Source organism: Solanum stenotomum, chromosome 3, assembly GCF_019186545.1.
Source record: "Solanum stenotomum isolate F172 chromosome 3, ASM1918654v1, whole genome shotgun sequence".
Classification (NCBI taxonomy): Eukaryota; Viridiplantae; Streptophyta; class Magnoliopsida; order Solanales; family Solanaceae; genus Solanum; species Solanum stenotomum.
The window spans coordinates 6,974,808-6,995,192 of record NC_064284.1 but is presented as its reverse complement, the minus strand read 5'-3'; the positions used below and the strand labels follow the sequence as shown (position 1 = coordinate 6,995,192).

The following is a 20,385-nucleotide window of genomic DNA, read 5'->3' as shown; positions in this document are numbered from 1 at the left end:
ACATTTTAGACATGATACACTAATCTGATGCGCGAAAATGAGGGATTTTGGAGATTTGTAAAATTTATAGGGGATAATGGTAATAAGTAAACTAAAAGGTGAGATTTCTATAATTTTTGCATTTTTGATTAAAATATTTTAAGTGTTTGAAAGACAAAAATTAAAGACCATTCCAAAATAATAATATTGTTTTGTTTAGATGAATTAGGCCCAAAAGAATGAGATGGACCGAACAACCTTGGCCTGACCAATGAAATTGGGCTAATTTTTGTCGTTATCGATAAATAGTGGAAGAGATGTAATGTACAAGTAACCAATTTGTCCATATCCCGATACGTATTGCCGAGTCAGATTCTATGCCGGAGAACTACAGAGCTCCCAATCACTTTCTATAAAATTCTCCGCCCTCTTTCTCTCCTTCTCTTTCCTGAGAAAAATCCGCTCATGCACTCTCACAAATTCAATTCATAACTTTCTCCAGGTATTTTTTTAACTTCATTTTCTGCTACTTCTTCTGTGTAAAAACTTGCAAAATTCCTGTTTTTTGTGATTATTTTTTTGTCAATAGTTGAGCAAAATCGTGTTTTGAATTAGCAATTACAGTTTTTGAGTTGAGCTTTGATCTGGTTGTTAAGAGTTTTGTTTGATCATTGATTGCGGAATCTTCAACTTTTTAACTTGTATAGCAGGGCGGAACTCTCGAAGTTTTTAGGATCGGATTAAGATTCTGCTTTCATTTGATGCTCAATTGACCTAATTTTGTAATGTGAGAATTGAAGTTGTTAACTTTAGTTAATCATCTGTATGCCTAGAGAAGGGATTTGATGTGTGATTTTAGATGAATTAGCTAGATATTCAACTGTTTTGACTGAATTGCTAGAGGTGTGAATCAGGTGTTCTATTAGCAAATGAGTTCCAGAGGTGGTGGAATTGCAGAATCTCCTTATTTAAGGAACTACAGGGTTGGAAAAACTCTTGGACATGGATCCTTTGGTAAAGTTAAAATTGCTGAACATTTGCTCACTGGGCATAAAGTGGCGATCAAAATCCTTAACCGTCGGAAAATGAAGACTCCAGACATGGAAGAAAAACGTATGAATCTCATACCTGGGTATCATTAAGTTACCAACAAAATTCGGTTTTTTTCTCTCTTTCCACCTTGATATATTTTTGTGAAGTTTAAAACAAGTTCATTTGAAGCACATCTTGGTTAGTTCCTTTGAGAATTTAGATGGTTATCCATCGAACAGCTAAATTTACTTTATCTTTGCGCAGTGAGGAGAGAAATAAAAATATGCAGATTATTTGTGCATCCACATGTCATACGACTCTATGAAGTGATAGAGACACCAACAGATATATATGTTGTGATGGAGTATGTCAAGTCTGGGGAGCTCTTTGATTATATTGTAGAAAAAGGCAGGTTACAGGAAGATGAAGCTCGGAAATTTTTTCAGCAGGTAGAGTTAATTTATTTTCTTGGTCTTTTGATAGTGCAAATGGCAGTTTTAACTGTGATTTTAGGTCTGACAAGATTAATGTAGTTTCTTTTTTGTCGCTCAAATCATTATTGCTTGGTTGTTTCACTGGGGACAGATTATTGCTGGTGTGGAGTACTGCCATAGGAATATGGTGGTTCATCGGGACCTTAAGCCTGAGAATCTGCTTTTGGATGCAAGACGCAATGTAAAGATAGCAGATTTTGGCTTGGGAAACATTATGCGAGATGGCCATTTTCTGAAGACTAGTTGTGGAAGTCCAAATTATGCAGCTCCTGAGGTGGAAACCTGTACAGCTTGTAATCTTTAAGATGACCATATCTCTTTTTGAGCTGGATTGCTGAAGTTCAATAGACAACATTTATTTGCAGGTTGTCTCTGGTAAACTATATGCTGGTCCTGAGGTAGATGTTTGGAGTTGTGGCGTTATCTTATATGCTCTTCTTTGTGGTACACTTCCTTTCGATGACGAAAATATCCCCAACCTTTTCAAGAAAATAAAGGTACATCCATTGATCTACTTTTCTGTCTGGTTTCCTGGATTTTCCAAGTTTTTATAGTTTGATGTAGTGGTGCTTACATGGTTGACCATGTGTCATTCAGAGTGGAGTCTACACCCTTCCAAGTCATCTGTCACCTTTAGCTAGGGATTTGATACCAAGGATGCTAATTGTTGACCCTATGAAGCGCATATCGGTACCTGATATTCGACAGCACCAGTGGTTCAAAATTCATCTTCCTCGGTATTTGGCGGTTCCTCCACCTGATGCTAGGCAACATCTTAAAAAGGTAACTATAACATTATTATGCTAATAACAAAGGTATCTTGTATGATGCTGAAAGTGTTCCTAATTCCTATTGGTTTGACCCCTTTTTGTCCACTGCTACCTTTAAATCCAACAAGATATGTTGCTGTATATCTGGAAACCTAAACTGGGCACTGGCTCTTGTGGTTTCTCCATTTGATAGTCTTGTGTTAATTCATGTTGTGACATAAAAGAATCATGAAGTGTGCTTCCAAAGAAAATCAAAATACTGTTATCAATCGTCACTTCCTCTTACAAGATCAGGGAACACTTATGTTTCTTGCTGCCATTGCGGAGGATCTCATTTGTCTGGAGATGTCAAAAAGTTGTCATATGTATCCCATATATATCTCGTTCCTCATGTATATGACTATCTGTTAGTTAAATAATGTGGTATGCAATTCTTTCTATTTACTCATTCTTGCTGTAACTATAAGCTGTCCTGCTGCAGCTTGATGAGGAAATTCTCCAGCAAGTAAGTAGGATGGGGCTTGATAGAGACCAATTGCTTGATTCTTTGCAAAAGAGAATACAGGATGATGTACGTTGCTTCTTACATCACTACCGGCGACTCTGTCTCTTGTTGTAGCTACTTTTCTATTCTTTTGGGTTTTCTCAATTGCATCTGCCTAATAATATGGTACTGAAAAAGGAAAAGAATCTAGCAATTGTAGATATACTTGTGTTTTACATATCTACACTAGAAATTGAGGCTTTTCAGTGGATTTGCTGATCCTTGAGGGGAGTTATATACTTTGTGAGTCAACTAAGTTTGGGGTCACATTAAATCAAATTGATTGCAAAGGGATGAGGTGTTGTAATTGGTATACCTTTTCATTACTTCAGTTTGCCTTATACCTTTATGTATCTGTTTCAGGCTACTGTTGCATATTATCTGCTGTACGACAACCGTTCCATGGCTTCCAGTGGGTATCTAGGAGCTGAGTTTCAGGAATCTGTGGTATGCCTCTCTTATTTTTACTGCATTCATTATTTCTCAGTGCATAAATTTTTTGGGATTACATTTACTACCATTCTGTCAAAAAAAGAATATGTGAACTGCAGACCGTTCAGCTGTTCTGGGATTGTCAAGAGTCAGATAGGAAAATTATAATTTGTGAAATCCCATCACAATGAAGATACTACTCCTACAGATATGCTGCTCTTTTTTGCACAAATAAGGAAGAAGAGATGCTACTATGTTCTGTAGTTCACCAACTATATTCTACTTGTTATTCACCTTGTAATTTCTATATTACCTCTGAACTTCTTACTGACTATCAGAGTCTATAAATAATCTTATTAGCTCAGAAGTGGGAATTTTTGTGTTTGGGGTTTGGGAGAGGTAGCAGTGTCCTTGATATTTGCTTTGATTGAATCTGTTGGCTTTCTATAATATGAAGGTGAAAATCTGCAAATCATGTCAAGAGTCCATTGTTTTCTGTACATGAGTAAATTCAAGATACACTACTATGGTTCCCATTGCCGCTCTTACTACTAGTTTGAAACACTGGTGGTTGGGTTCAGGCTTTAAACAATATTACTTTTGTAACTTCTGTACCCTTCCCTTAGTTTAGAGCTATGCTTCTACAAATGTCAGATAATGTTTTACTATAGCCTCAAGTGTTCCACACTCAATAGATGGCCCTTGTAATTTACATTCATGTGTTTCTTCAGGATTGTTATTCCCCTGGATTGTTTCCAAATCTTGACCTACAGCTGTCTACTGGGAACGGAGTTTCTGAAGAGAGTTTGAGACGCCCATTTCGCAAAGAGAAAATGTGGCTAGTTGGACTTCAGGTTAGTTTTTTTGCAGTATATGTAATGGAAATATTGTGTGAATTTCCTCATTTCACGTTGATTACTTTTTCAGTCTCCTGCAAATCCAAAGGAGATCATGAATCAGGTTCTTGGGACTCTGCTGGAACTAAATGTTCGATGGAAAAAAATTGGGCACTATAATATGAAGTGTTTATGGTGTCATGATCTTCATCTTCATAGTATGGCCAACAATCATATGAATGATGATGATCATTTCATTAGCAATGCAACTGCCATAAGTACACATTTACAGCCACAACCTACTGTGAAGTTTGAAATGCAGGTATGGTTATCTTTTTTCCCATCATCTTTTGCTCTCAACATAGTGGTTGTTTGCTAACTGTGGCATGATTTTGGACAACAATTCTAGCTTCTGGTACTCAAATTTATCGATTGTTTGACTTGCGTTCAAAAAAAAAAATCCAGTTAAATACAGAATACCATTGATTCTACTAGTAGGAGCCCTTCTAGTTTTTTTAATTCAAATCTTGCTAATATGGATTTGCTTTAATACTGTTACAGCTGTACAAAACTGAGGATGAAAAATACCTGCTTGATCTCCAAAGAATTAGCGGTCCGCAGTTCCTCTTCCTGGATTTCTGTGCTGGTTTCATTAGGCAGCTAGAGGGACCACAATGATTGGACTGTAAGAGGAGGATGTATGGAGTAATTGTTGTGTAATTTGTTGACAAATGAGAAACCTTGTTGTACATATAAATGTTAATAGGTTTATAATGTTCCTTACCTATACTTTAAATTTGTGTTCATGTTTCTATAGTTCAGGCTTTTGCCAGAAGTGATATTCTCTCTCAGTAAAAGTGTCTGCAGGTCTCTCATTCCAACTAATTTTAGAGATTTTGGCATTCAGTTGTTATGGTGTTTCCTTTCAATTGGAATCGTTAGATAAGATATACGTCTTTACCCATAATACTACTACATTCCTTTTTAGTCTGTTTCAAAAGTTGTCTGCTTTTATTACAAGTGAAACGTATCACAACTTGTCCTACTTCCATTTACTCTTTTTCTGTGAAAAAGCTAATGAACTCATCGTGGTGACACCCCCAACAAGAAATAGATTAACTCGTATTTCTTGACAAATGTGAATTATAAGTAACTTCATAACATATATTTCGCCATTTTACAAGTTTACTGGCTTTCTAAATGTTATAAGAGAGCATAATAATTACATACTGAAAAATTAACACCTGACTGAAGATAAATCAGTAAAATACAACTACAAGGGGAAAGTCAATTAGATCCTTGGATTACAGAAAAAACTTCTGGAGTTATATGAACTAAACAGGAAATCAATCACAGATAACCCAATATTGCTTGAAAAAGTAAAGTAAAAAAAAACATGAAAACAGAAAAAATCAAAAAACAAAAAGGCTGATCATCTTTGGTTTTAGTTACTTATTTCAGTTATTATCTTCCTTGAAAACCTTCTAAGAACATAGGAGAACCAACCACCACTCCAGAATCATCATTAATGTCAATGAGCTGAGCTTCTTTATTGCTCTTCGAATTCGTTCCAGGCTGTTCTGAAGAACTTGGCTTGGAATTTTCATTCTCATTCTCATTCTCATTCTTCACTGGAACACTACTCGGGGATGCACTTTCAAGCTGCAAGGCATATTCTAAGTTCCACAAAACATCTCCCATTGCAGGCCTATCAACCCCATATTCTGCCAAGCATTTCTCTGCAGCTTCCACGTATTTCCTTAACGCCTCAGGGGTAATGGTTCCTGCAATATGAGGGTCTATGATCTTCTCCAGAGTGCCCTTTTTGTGTTGCTGCATTGCCCACTCTGCCAAATTCACTTGTTCTCTTGGCAATGCAGGATCAAGAGCAGGTCTTGCACATAGTACCTCAAAGAGGACTACCCCGAACGAGTACACATCAGATTTTTCTGTGAGTTGTTGTCTTCTGAAGTATTCAGGATCAAGGTAACCAAAACTACCCTTCACTGCTGTGCTAACATGTGTTTGCTCCAGTGAAGGACCGGTTTTTGACAAGCCAAAATCAGCCATCTTTGCGACAAAGTCCTCATCAAGGAGGATGTTTGTAGTTTTTATATCGCGATGTATTATTCCCTGAGTTGAACCAGTGTGAAGGTAGTGCAGTCCTCGAGCAGCTCCTATGCAGATTTCGAGCCTTTGTTTCCATGTTAGAGTTGGCAAAGTGGAACCATAAATGTGGTCACGCAAAGGACCATTAGACATGTATTCATAGACTAGAATCATTTCTGATTGTTCATCACAATAACCAATGAGTGAAACAAGATGTCGATGCCTAAGCTTGGATAGCAACTCAATTTCTGTTAGGAATTCGTTGATGCCCTGTGAGGATGATGGATTTCCTCGCTTTATAGCTAGTTTTGTTCCATCTTCTGATACACCAAGATACACTTTTCCAAAGCCTCCAACACCAATGACTGCTTTTTCATCAAAGTTTTTTGTTGTTCTCTTGATTTCATTGAAAGTAAAGACGCGGCCAAAGTTGAGGCCAGAGGATATGATTGTTGAACAACTAGTCTTGCTCTTGCTTGACATGAAGCTGCAGTAACTAGCATTGAGAGGAAGCCATGAAGAGAATGTCTTCTGCTTCTCCCAACCCTTTGTTGGCTTCCTTCGCCAACGAACAATGCCCATCAAAAGCAATACTAATGCTGTAAACCCCACTGCCAATCCAAAAGCTGCAGCAATTCTCTTTCCGCGTGATCTTGGCATTACACCATGCCGTCCACCAGATGAGAACAGCCCATCCAAGCTTCCCTCCATGTTGCTCATCTTCATGACCTCCAATCCATTGAGGATGGCATTTGGGAGGATAGACTGGACGTTTGACGCGGGTCCCACCTGCACGATGATCGAACCGTTGGTGATGGCTGTGGCATTGAGCACAAAGTCTTTGTAATAAGGGGTGGCCAACTCTGAAGTCAGTGTTGAAAGGTCAAGACTAGAGACCCCTACCACCTCATTAACATAGACATTGAAGTACAACTCATTTAGGCCTTTGCTCACAATATCACAGAAATGCATTCTGATAAAGTAGGAAAAGCTCGAATCAACGTCCATCTCCCACGTTAGCTTGAAATTCGAGTTGGGCACCCCAGAATCTGCCATCATATCAGCCGTAGCATAAACTGAACTCGGGGCAATCAAAGGTGTCGCCCCTCCATCTGGATAAACGATTGTCGTTAGAGGAACCGACACATTCTGAGCCCCTTCAGGAAATGCCATGTACTTATTATCAGGCAACCATGTCCTCCACAATGTATCATTTTTTGGTGTGACAATTGGCCCTCCAACATTTAACCGATAACTTACTTCAAACGCGAATTGAGACAGGCCATTAAAATCACCAACAGGGGAAACTGCAGCAGCTGAATCAGGAATGAGATCATCTGGTGCTGACACAAACTCAATGGCATTGATAAAAGCAAAAGATCTCTTCAAAGGTGAAAATTTGAGAGTGAATTGAGATGAAGTAATATTAATAAGGTATTCTTTGAACACAACTTTACTAGTATCTTTCACTGAGAAATCATGAAGTAAAACAATATTATCAGAAGTAACAGTAAACATAGCACTTGCTAGATTATAATTTGGATGTTGAATAGGATAAAAGTACAAACGCACCCAATGTCTGCCTGGTTTGAAAACAAGAAACCTATACATAGACTCACTTTCAAATATTCTTGCTGTATGATATAACAAAGAGGCAGAGGAAAAAGAAGTGACCTTTTCTGATAAAGACTTAACAGAAGCTAAAATAGTCTCATCAGTAGACAAGTAAGAAGCAGATTGAGGATCAGACTTAAAAGTCCTTCCATCATCAAGCAAAGTAGTATCAGGAGATCCACAATTGATCAGATAGTTATCGGTCGGCGTAAACGTTCCTTTTGAAGCTGAAGTAGCTACATTTGCAAAAACTAGTACAAGATAAGCAAAAATGACAAGAGGGTGTTTTCTTCCTCTCATCTTTTTGTTGTATGAGAGAAAAAAATGATAGATGTTAGAATACTAAAATTGTTGAATAGACAGACATAAGTGAAAGACAATTCTTGAATTAGAGTATAGCACGTCTATGTTTGTAAGTAGTAAAGAAGAATATTGTGAACATTTGTTGTTAACATGTTAGGATTTAGGATAGAACGTGCCTTGTTGTAGCTGTAGACATAATTATAAAGACTTTTTCAGTGATTCTGTTAATTATCCATAAACTGATTCTTATAACAGTTTTTTTTATTTTAAAAAAAAATTAAGAAAGGATGTGATTAATTACCAATAAACACAAAAGTCCAAAGCGCGTATCCAGCTGGGAATATAATGCTTTAAAGAAAAACTTTATTTTTATTAGTTGACCTTTGAAGGGAAATGGCTATCATCATCATTATATAGAAGAATCAGTTAATCATCCTTTGTTTATGCAATTTGTAGGACCAAATACCGGATTTTTAGGTATGTTAATGTCTCTCTGTAAGTGCTAAGAGTTTTAAGTTTTGACTAACCGACTTACGACGATAAATTACATTGACAGTGGACTTTTTTTACATAGTGTATGTACTTCAATGCCAATTAAGTTTGGATTATGGTACAAATAGTCAAATGTTGTACTTTCTCATTCATGAATGAAACTGATTTTCTGGGATTTTTATGCTTATAAAACAAAGTGACGGTGAGAACTTTAAAAGGTAAATGCTTCCTTACACGCTAAAATTTGCAGCTGCAATAAACATAAAAATAAGTCCACTAGCCAATATTCAATGAACTAAATTTACGATCTTCGTTGTACGCCACTAAAAACCCGTCAACATAATGGCTAATTTCCCAGAACTCAACTCAAAATCCTTCCTCATTGAGCTAGAAATCATAAAATTGCGAAGAATGAAAACTGTAGATGTATTATTGGTGATCTTGTAAAAGCTTCCAAACAAGCAGAACTCAAAAGGCATTGATACAGTAGTAAAGCGTCCATGTTGATAATAGTCCCTTATCTTTAGGTGACAGCCTCTTGTTTTGTGAAAAGACTGTCGAAAATCTTAAAGCCCGTACAAGGACAGTAGGATATGGAGCAGTAACCGTTGCACTGGAGCAAGAAAACACTACATATGCTAAGGCGAAAGAGCGTTGGCACCTGGGTCAAGCGGCCCAGGGGTTTCTGTCATGCTTTCCAGTTGGTGTGCTGAGCTGGTTCAACAACAACATACCCATGGTGTGGGGTCTGGAGGAGGTGGTGTGTCACAATCCTACCCCTACCTTATGAAGGTAGAGAGACTGTTTTCAATAAACCCTCGACTCAAGTAAAGCATAATTAAGGATGCGCTAAACTGGTTCATCCAACCAAATTTTTATCACTACAGCTATCAGATAGAAACAAGGTATGAATTTGGTGATGGAAGCAAATATAATATGAACTGTAATTGCTATACAAACACAAAGGTCCATTCTACTCGAGATACTGTGGCTACAAAATTTGTCGTTTTGGTTTAACTGTATGTATTCCTGGGTAGACCCACCCACTGTTTACAACAAAAGAACAGCCTAGTTAAATAACAGTGCAGACTTTTACAATAGAGAAAAAGTTGAAAATTCAACAATAAATCTTTATCAAGGAGAAAAATTGGGTTGAGGATCCACCAGTACTGGATATGTGAAGTTAAAAAATATTGAAATCAAAATGAGCTTTACAGAAAAACCAATAATGATAATAATACAAACAATGGAACTAATTACAGGTTGACCATAAATTATAGCAGTTGGCAGCCTTCTCCTGCTGTCATGTAAAAGGAACTAATTACATGTTCAATAAATATTATTGCAGCCGGCAACCTTGTTCTTCTTGTTTCATGTATAGCAGACCTCTCCTTATCCTCTGCGGAATAAATTAACCACAATCAACAGATGATAAAAGCGACTAATCAAGAAAGAATCAGAGTAAAAAGGAGAACATTTTCTGCTTGTAACAGTTCCTCGAGTTGTTTATGGATATCAGTGCCTAGGAAACATGACTTTTGACAGGCGGATCCAAGATTTCAATTTGATGGTCTCGACTAATAATGTTCTTAAGCACCAAACTCATTGTACTTATATAATTCTGGGATTAGATCTAATATTTATTGACTGCTTTTTGTAGATTTTCACATTAAAATCTATACTCTGCGTCGAAAATACTGGGTTCGGATGAACTCAGTGCTGAAGCACTAGATCCACCCCATCTTTTGAGTTTTGACTATATCTACATGTATGTCTCTAATCCTTCGACTTATGTCAGAATAAGGCAATTTGCTTTAGTAACTGCCCTTTACCCTAGTGCTCATGACATGCTACACCAACATCCATCGTGTAGCAAAACCTTGTTTACTAAGAAAGAAGCTCAAGAAAAAAGATAGTTTAAATGAAGTGTTAAAGAACAAATACCTCAGGTGTATCTCTTATCTGAAGCAGGTCTAATTTCTCTGTTGGTCTACGACTGGTCAGAGTGTTAAGCTGCATTTATTTAGGCACCAGAATATAAAAAACTAATTCATGTCTACTACTTGCTTTTAACTTGAAAATGGATTCAAGTGTGTACCCAAAAACTTAAGCGCTCAGGATCCTGTGGTGATGGCATCAATCCTTCAGCTTTGAAGAGTTCTGCACGTCTACGATCTGTAGGTAAAGTCTAGGTTATGATGTTTGTACTGAAAGGTTATTAAGCAAAAAGAATAATGATGATGTTCTATAACACACAAAGCAAAAACAATAAGTTCAGCTCTCTGCCTAAAACCTTCCAAATATAGTTTACTTTGATAGGGACGACAAGTTTTCCGGGTCATGATCACCACTTGGATTGATTGATAAAGCAATCCTTTTTTTTTGTAAGGAAAAATTAGTGCTGGCCACGAGGTTGGAACCCGCATTGCTTTGATAAAGCAATCTTTTAATTCAGAAGGATTCATAGATAACACACCATTTGAAGTGTTGTAGCATGTACATCAAGCATGCCAATAATCTAACACCTATATATGCAAGTGGTACATCTACTTTCAAAACCTATCTATGAAAGTGTTGTAGCTATGTATTAAAGGATCAAAAAGACATCAAATCTCATCCTACAAATGGACCTACTATAATCATTTGCCACAAGATAGAAACAAGAAAGGAAAAACCTTACTAATGACTTTACCTCCTGCTACTTGTTGTGCGTTCCTCAACCATTGTTGAGCAAATGCCGCCGCCTTATTTGCCGTCTCCAGTAACTATCAGTAATTGACAAATTACAGTTCAACATATATAAAGCAAGAGTTTGAAAGCATTAAGCACTTGACAATGAATTAGTATACAAGCACTACATATACACAAATTTGTGCACAGTATATATCAGTAAGCATTTGAGAAAGAAAAATGAGCTTTCGATCATAATTCAAATTGAAAAGGCATGAATTACATGGTCATCAGTAAGAGAAAACGGAAAAAATTACTCATATGAAGTATAAGGCAGTCAGTAATAGTTAGATTCAGAGGAATCCCAGGAAATACAGTTTACCCCAAAAATCCTCGAACAGAGGCACAAGATTCAAGAAACAAGAATCTTTCTTTTAGGAGGTGAATAAGAAAAGATTAATATAACACAAAAATAAGGATCATAAATAAAATGGATTGACAAATATCTATCAGAGCATTGCTGTACAACTTACTTCATGCCTCTCTCTTGTTCCTTCGGCTAGGCATATATCATGTATCCATTCAACCTCAGCAACACGATACCTTCATAATAATGGCCAAGGGGAAAAATAATAATAAGCAAGCTTAAAGAAGCATAAAGTAGCAGAATAATAGAATTTTTATAGCATTGGTGTTGTGCTTAATATTTTGGGATAGCATATTGGATCCAATCTCCTTACTTAACGCAAAGCAACCAACAGACCAACCCAGAGACTTCTAACACGCCCACCCATCGTAGAATTTCAAATCTTTGGCCTCTTTTATAAGAAAGTTGTTTGGAAATTTACTTTTGAGAAAGAAATTAAACAGAACAACATTTTCTTCAATCTGTTTTTGTATGAAAGGAAAAGGAAAGTTCGAAACAAGAAGAAACCAATTCCTTTAAGTTTCCTACCCTTATTACAAAGAAACTTTTTTTTTGGTGAGCTTTTTGAACTGCTTTCCTACAAAACTCCTGCTTGTATAATGAACAGAAAAGGTCAGAAGTTACTTTCTGCATTTTCATTTGGCAACCATATGGTACGTGAAGCTATGTTTCTGTGCCCTTCTTACTTCTTAAACTTAATTACCAATTTTCATCTCTACCAATAAGGAGTTAGATATTGAACTAACCCATCTTGATCCCAATGTCGTACGATGCGGCATCTACGTCGACTTTCAACCTGCATAAGTTTGTGCTTAATCAGATACAAGTTAAAGAACTTTGAAGATTTTTGACGAGGAAATAAAATCTTCAGCAGACACTTGTCTTTATTATGGTGGGACATCTAGACATGACACCGCCTCTGGTGAAAATAATAGTCTTTTGAATTCGTCCTCAAAAGAAAACAACCAAAACCAAGGTTCATCTAGCAAAGATTCAACCAAAACCAAGGTTCATCTAGCAAAGATATTGAATTCTAAACTTGCTGAAGTGAGAAATGGTCAAAGTGTTCAAGAAGAACATTTTCAGTTTAAACAAACCGTCAGGTGCACCAAGGATATTTTACATGGATGCAATATTATACATGCTAGTGTATGGTGAAGAACCTCGACTATTTTACATTTAAAAGTCATCACATAGCAGTTTAGACCCTTGTGTTAAATGAACTCATAAGTAGTAAATAAGCACCATGCTAACATGAAGGCTCATGGTACAAAAACAAAAGCATCTAATGGGACAAAAAGCTGATATTCACCTCCAGAAAGAAACGCCCATCTGGAAGTGGCTCACATCTACACAAAGAGATGAAGGTTATCAACTTCTATAAACAAGAATAAAATGATGGAATCGATAGAAGAATAAACATAAAAGATATCCCGAAAATCTGAACAGGTCGCAGAACACCTACTCTATAATCTCCACTTCACAAGCATAATCAGCTACCGAACCTGTCGTAGAATCATGAACAGCCTGCATGATTAACAGTGAAGCCTCAGCCAAAAGTGAAGGCAGCAAAACCAAGCATAATAACTGGGGGGAAATCAAAGGAAAACCTACCATTCCCATTCGGCGATTTCCTTCCATTATCCTCCTGATCTGTTTCAACAACAAAATTTGTCAGCTTTTACAAGACAAGTATGCATGTCAGATCTATGAAATTCCATCTTAACTATGCATGATTGAAAGGCTTGTTTGCAATCTAGGGATAGCAAGAGAAAACTAAAATACGAGAGAAAAAAAGGAGGGACAAGTATTATAATGCTTTTCATTTATTTTGTTTGAGCTGGACAGCCAGAAAGAAATATATACTTTCCACATTCCTATTCTATGCCCAGGGAACAATTGCAAAAAACTCTCTATTTTATGTTGTTTCCTTATATTTATACAATCAAACAAGAAGAAGAAGATTCTCAATACTTTATTCCCTCTCTTTTGCTTCTAAATATATTGTTCATTAGCTAAAGCTAACAATAGTTGAGGCCTGCTCACTGGTTAGTCCGATGGATTACTTGCAGGAGCCATCTTGCAGAGATGCTCTAGATGTCTTTTCAGAATTGCACAAATTAGCAAAAGAGAATCACAATTGCCAGATCTGGTCCTCCTCAATCAAGTATACATTCTTGTATCATGTCTTCGAAAATCTTAGACAAAAAATAATCAATATCTAAAAAATCTCCATTTCAAATTCTGCCACTTCCTGGGCACTCTTACATAATGTCCAGATCTGACAGAAGACTTTAAAATTTTCTTAGAGATTGTCAGAACAGACTCTGAAGTATACATATAAGTGGGACATTTAGAGAATCCCTAATTTCAGAGGATGTCTAACAAATAAACTGAGTAGTGAACTGATACAGGTCTAAATGTGTGCAGGCTGGATATATTGGATTTGTAAAGTAGATCCCAGTTTTACTTTGGGCCCGAAGTGCAGTCGTTGTAACTGTTGCTTTTTATTTTTATTTTTTAGACTTAAATAAAATAAGATAATAGTACCTCTTTTAATAATGGTACCAATACTTCTACTAGTGGTGATAAGCTTCAATCATCTAAACACTTCTTACCTCATAATTTTTTTATGTCAAAGTAGCACCAAAAGTTTTATTGAAACCTTTTCTTACATCTGGTAAACTAAGACCCAATGAAAGGGACCATAGATAATAGAATTCTATAAAAATCATGATCATCAAGATATAGAAATAGAACAATGATGGTTCATCTAGGTCCCATGCCGAAAAAGGTAAAACTGCATTCTACACTAATAGTCAAGAAAATAATAGTTAGGTAGCACTCACCATAAGTCTGTAACGAGGTTCAAAAATGTTGAGTGCGAGCTTCTCGCATGGTAGAATAACGTCCATGACGAAAAGAGGCAGCAAGTCAACACCGGGGTTTATCAAACTGTCATTCTCAGCCTTCCTTTCAGCATATTCCTCAGGAAAAGTTTTTTCTATTATGTTTTTCAATGTAACACTGAAAACGTGCAAATAAGAATGACGTGTATTAGCCACACAAGACAAATATAGATAATGAAATTTTAGACACATGGGACAAAATGAGTTCAATTAAATCATTAATATTAGTGAAGAGTCATCAAGGTATGTAAAGGTACAGACACAATATGATTTCTATTCCTTTTGCAGGAAAAATTGTGGTCTAGAAAATCAATTTATTTACACAGAATTACAAGAGAGGAATCAATAAAGCATGTGACTGGATGCTACTAGGGAGGGATCATTTACTATCCTAAAAAAGAAAAGAAAAATAGAGAAACCACAGTCTCAGCAGTAAGTGTAAAACAAGTACAATGGGAGGATGAACCATAAGCAACCTACCTGATTGCACACGTTCTGGAACTAATGAAAAGAACTGTTCGGCACAATGGACATTTGTTATCTACAAAATGTTCATCCAAAGGGTAAGGAAGAAGAGTAAGACGAATAGAAGATGATTATAATTCAATATGTAAAAAAAGTTGGGATAGATAGGACATGCAAATCTAAAACTTACATCGGTCCATTGACTGGAAAAGGCATGCACGGCAAAAAGAATGTCCACAGGGAGTTGTTATAGGTTCATATAATAGCTTTAAGCACAGGGTACAGTCAAATTCATCACTGCGCTGTGGTCTCCCGTGGTTTCTCCTTCCAAGTGTAGTTTTGATTGATTTCTCCAAATTTAGAAGGGGATTGCTACATTCCAGAAGAAACAACAATTAAAAACTCACCACATAATCAAACTTTACCACAATGCTTCTGGAAAATACACATTATGCTTCTTTTGAACAGCTACTGACATGAGAAAGCATGCCATAGTTATGATTATCACCATAATTTGCTTTACCTTAGAGGATTCATTTGAAGTCCTGAACGGATTATCTCTTGGGCGAGCTCATATTTTTCTAACTGCCAATTCAAGAAATATGAGATGAGTGTCCAAGAAGATTATCAACCCATCAAATGTTTAAGAAGAGATTGGAAGTATAGCAATCTCCTTCACTATATTCAAACAGTTACAAACTGACAACAAGCAGAATAAATAAAGAAATAAGGATTTGATGAGATAACAGAATACCATTGAGTGAATTAGACAGTTGAAGTATCTACAACTGCAACTCTCATGATAGAACAATGTATACGAGGGGGTCCCAACACACAAGGAAAACTCTAATTTAGTTATTTAATTTTAACCCACCATCAAAGTATAGAGAATTTAGAGAACAACAAAAAGGGAAATAGAAAACAAGGCTATTTTCCAAAACCGACACATGTTTCACCAGGTGGTTTCCAAAGCTAATGATGCATGAGACAATAATTTCCTTACCAAAATGAGTGAGTTTGCCTTCAGAATATATGAGGTAACTGAATTGTTCTGCAGATGCATCACCTTCTCAGCATCCTTTAGTGCAAGCTGATATTGAAGTAAAAACAATTTAAATTTGCTGCAAAACCCTCTGTTGAGAAGGTTGAAATCATAGACAATAGAAAAAAGCAGACAGACCCCAGCATATGTTGTAGGATCCAACCCACTCAATGGCCTGTATTCTGAATCTGATGCAGATCTACTTTTCAGAAACTGGCTATACCTGGAAGTTCATTAATAAAAAAATAAGTTCAGCTATTTGTAAAATGATGAGCAGTCAAATAGAAAACATGAAGTAAAGATGGCAATGTAAACAGAGATGAATCAAAATTGCAGTAAAGCAGTCGATATGCATCAGAAATACCAGGCATAAAAATAAACTTTACCTGAGGTATGAAGCACATCTGTTGCTAAGAATAAAAGGATCATCCGGCGTAATGTTGCTAGCTCTTGTGTAACGATTGATAGCCTGACCAAGGAAACAGGCATTGAGAAAACAAGAAGATAAATGCAACCATACAAGACCCTTTATGAGATCAAATATAATACAGTGGAAGTTCAAATCATCCTTGCTGAAGGAGCCAGTTTTCGAGTTAACTGACAACACTAAAGAAAAAGTTGATCACTAGACTAGGCACAGGTATGCTTGTCAAAACAACATCTAGAACATCACTCTAAACCAGAGCCCCTCAAGCATCGTCAATTACTATGTCATGTAGTTATAGCTGGATACTGGACCACATGCACTTGATTTTACATCGTCTCAAGATTTTCTCCAAATCTATAGATTATTGAACTGCCCGAGAAACATCACCTCTTACGAAACAAGTATAAAACAATAGACCTAGTCCATTCTTCATCAACCATGAGAAACAGAGAGCTCATAAATAATTTGGTTTTAAATATCTTTCTGATTCCTAAGATCAAACCTTTGCTTGCTCATGAAGTAAATATTTCAAGTTATATAATACAGTAGGTTATCGTACCTCTTAAAAGAATACAAGAAACAATGAGAGAACCAAGGGTGTATTATGGTATGGAGAAAAATATTTTCCATGATCAATCATTTCCAGTATTTAGTTACCAATAGATGTGTCCCCGTAAATTACGGGTGGAGGTCATTTTCCTTTCCAAATAGCACTGATACATACTCTATTTCTCACTTGCTTGGAAGAACACATAACATTTTTAAAACTAAAAAATGTTTCCGTGTTCTTTTAAGCAAGTGATCTTTTAAGAACATGTAAATATTATTTTCAATTTTTAATACTTATCACCAATATTACTGTTCTCAAACCCTATCATCTGCCTTGTAGGATTACCACATGCCACCTAATTATACCCAGACAACCGCATGCCACCTAATTATACCCAGACAACTGCTAGAAAATGATCCATAAGACGATTACCCACATTTTTCATGGAAAACATTTTCCTTAGTTTGAAACCCACCCTTGTGGGGTATGAAAAGCAGAAAACTCCCCCCACTAACTTGCAGAATCACTGGCTAATGGATATTCGGCATAAAGAAGTTTACCGTGTTTCCGTGTATTTTTTGGCAATAGAAGCTAGATTCATGATATCAGTACCAACATAGAAAAGAAACTGAAAGATGAATATAGTGGTTTCATATATACGTGATCAATTTCATTTAAGGTTAGCCCCGGAAATAAAGTCATGTTCATGGGATACACCAATTGCAGTCTTTCACACAGAATCAAATTAATAGATCCACTTCTTCTTCACTCCACTCCACTTGAAAAAGGCAGACCCAATAAACCATTCCCACTTCTATTTTCCAATTATATGGATATCTTACACGAGTGAAAATCTTTCTGAAAACCAGCCAAGTCAAAGATAGTTAAATTCCAAGACGCTTCCTTTTTGGTTCTAAATCTTCAGTTCACAAAAATCTTGAATAATCACCACTATCTCAAGAATAATTTAACCAAGTATCAAAGGCCACAACATTATTAACTAAAGAAAATTGGGTTTATTACCTCGTCCCATCTGTTCTCGCGATATGCTTGATTACCCATCTCCACAGTCTCACATAGATGATTGTACCTGTCCCGCGATATAGATGGCGTCTCTCCTGAATTCGCCTGCATTCCATCAGAAAATTTTCAGAATCTAAGAAACCCCATTTAAAAAAAAAGACAAGAATCTAAGAGACCCCATTAAAGAAAACAGAATCTAAGAGACCCCATTAAAGAAGACAACCCAAGAACAGTGGAGTTGTAATTAATATAGAAAAAACTAACCCATGGAAAATCTTGAACATCATCAATGCCTTCAAGATTAAACCCAGAATAAGAAGCCTCGCCGGACATTGCAAGAAGAGAGAGCTGTAAACAAGAAATAGTAGAAGAGGGGTTTAACAAAATTTATGATTAGCGGCGTCGTTTAAAAGCAAAAAGAAGAGGAGTTAAAAGCATCGTGTTCTTCCAAGAATCCTTCATTACATACATGGACTGTATTCGTTTACGTGGTCCTTCTCTCTCTGTACTGCAGATCCTCTCTCTAGAAAGTAGAAACTTTTCAATCCATAACTTTGGAATTATTGCGAGAGCTTTCGTTCTCAAGAATAAATGCCCTTAAATTTTCACTTTGGGATAAAACGATTCACTTATAAAGTCTTCCTTGCATATTTATAGCCAACAATTACACCATACGCTGGCTGAAATGGAAAAATTATTTGCGGCTCATAAGTGGGCACTGGGCATTGTAATTGTCACTAATTGGTACAGAATTAAAAAATTGATGCAGTAATTTTGATTTTTGGTAAAATATTACGTAGTATATTATTATTATTGTATTAAATTAATTTATTATGATTTGACATTTTACGATATGATAATCATAATTTATTTTATGAGCAATTTCATTCGTTAATCAATTAAGGGGCATTTGGTAGCTAGTTTAAGCTATATATCATGTTTAGTTTGCAAGTAGGATAAAAGTTATTCATGTCGAGTATTAATTCTATGTCATGTTTGGTTGATATGAAAGTTACTCATGTGATTATTAATTTTATACAATGTTTGGTTGCGTGCTTGGTAATCCTATATAATAGTAAATACTTACATAACTTATGAAGGAATCTATATATAATTTATGCGGAATAAGAGGTGGATAAATTATGTGGGTATTAATTTTACATGTATTGAAATTGTAAATTATCATTTATCCCTATCTATTTACTTTAAAATGTAAATTAACTTAAAATAAATCAAATAATTAACGAATGTTAAAAAGCACTATCAATTTTATTTTATTTTTTTGAGTTTTTGTTCTTGTTAATTGCTTAGTTACTTTTAATTTCTTGTTAATTTTTATTTTTTTTTTGCGGTAAGGCATTGGGTGTTAATTATCTTCTTGTCGATTTAATTAAAAAAAAAAATAGTTTCTCTGCAACACTGTCAATATATGTATTAATATATTTTCATTTATTTGTTAGAATATTGAGTTTAATTTAAATTACTTAATTGCTTAATCTTATTCAATACAAGTTACTTAATTACTAGTTATTTGTCATTTACTTTATTAGTTGTTGATATATATTTAATTTTAATGAGTTATTTAGATAGTTATTTATTTTAAATGATATAACTATTAGCTCACTAATTATTTTTTGGAAATAAGAATTAGCTTCCTAACGTATTTTTATCTCTACATAAATAATACCTACATAATTAATATCTACGTAACGAAATCCTATATAACTAAATCTATGGTAATGTGTTCATATTTAAAATAGATATTATGATAATTTATGAAGAGTTTCTAATTCTTTTATTTCAATATTCCCTTCTTAGCTATAATGGCCCTAAATCCACGAGATTTGAAAGTACATTTTTAATTATAAGCGCATTATCAAAATAATTTATCAAAAAAAAAAATTGAGAATATTCATGTTTAATGTGTTCACAAGTCGATTTGGATCAATTATTGGTCAAAATTAAAATCAAACTAACTTAATCGATTTTAAAATTATCAAAACATAATCAAACGAAATATAATATATATTTAGCAATTTTATTGTTATCTGTTTCGATTCAATTCAATTTAGTTTTGTAATTTGATTATTAATCATAGACTAATAAAAAAAAAACAATTCATTCAAAAAAATAACAACAATCATACTGCTCTGCTTGCTTTCTGATTTTTCTCTTGGAAGCATCAAAAGGCCATCTGTATAAAATACTTTTAAATACAAAAAATATGAACCTGAATGGTACTCCTATTTTTGAATTAAAAAAAATAC

At 35.4% G+C, this 20,385-nt stretch overlaps 2 protein-coding genes across 3 annotated transcripts; one reads left to right on the top strand and one right to left on the bottom strand.

Moving 5' to 3' along the window:
- Nucleotides 1–337: 337 nt before the first annotated feature.
- On the top strand, nt 338–4,944 carry LOC125859343 (SNF1-related protein kinase catalytic subunit alpha KIN10-like). 2 transcript variants are annotated; one of them, XM_049539070.1, is made up of 11 exons: nt 338–481; nt 894–1,092; nt 1,276–1,460; nt 1,597–1,779; nt 1,871–2,002; nt 2,103–2,288; nt 2,757–2,846; nt 3,183–3,266; nt 3,983–4,105; nt 4,179–4,409; nt 4,649–4,944. In XM_049539070.1, the coding sequence occupies exons 2-11, from the start codon at nt 909–911 to the stop codon at nt 4,763–4,765; spliced, it is 1,515 nt and encodes a 504-aa protein (XP_049395027.1). In that variant the 5' UTR covers nt 338–481; nt 894–908; the 3' UTR covers nt 4,766–4,944. The 2 variants fall into 2 exon arrangements, with proteins under 2 accessions (XP_049395027.1, XP_049395028.1); XM_049539071.1 differs by lacking the exon at nt 2,757–2,846.
- Nucleotides 4,945–5,492: 548 nt separating this feature from the next.
- On the bottom strand, nt 5,493–18,714 carry LOC125857844 (probable receptor-like protein kinase At5g61350). Its single transcript, XM_049537497.1, has 21 exons — nt 18,588–18,714; nt 18,383–18,466; nt 18,119–18,223; nt 16,505–16,587; nt 16,257–16,341; nt 16,080–16,166; nt 15,600–15,661; nt 15,267–15,448; nt 15,092–15,152; nt 14,552–14,729; nt 13,317–13,355; nt 13,168–13,229; nt 13,015–13,051; nt 12,449–12,498; nt 11,809–11,878; nt 11,298–11,370; nt 10,704–10,780; nt 10,550–10,618; nt 9,952–10,004; nt 9,161–9,218; nt 5,493–8,152 (listed from the first exon to the last, which is right to left on the bottom strand). Exons 2-21 carry the CDS (start codon nt 18,449–18,451, stop codon nt 5,552–5,554), a joined length of 4,101 nt encoding a protein of 1,366 aa, XP_049393454.1. The 5' UTR covers nt 18,452–18,466; nt 18,588–18,714; the 3' UTR covers nt 5,493–5,551.
- Between the last annotated feature and the right edge of the window lie 1,671 nt (nt 18,715–20,385).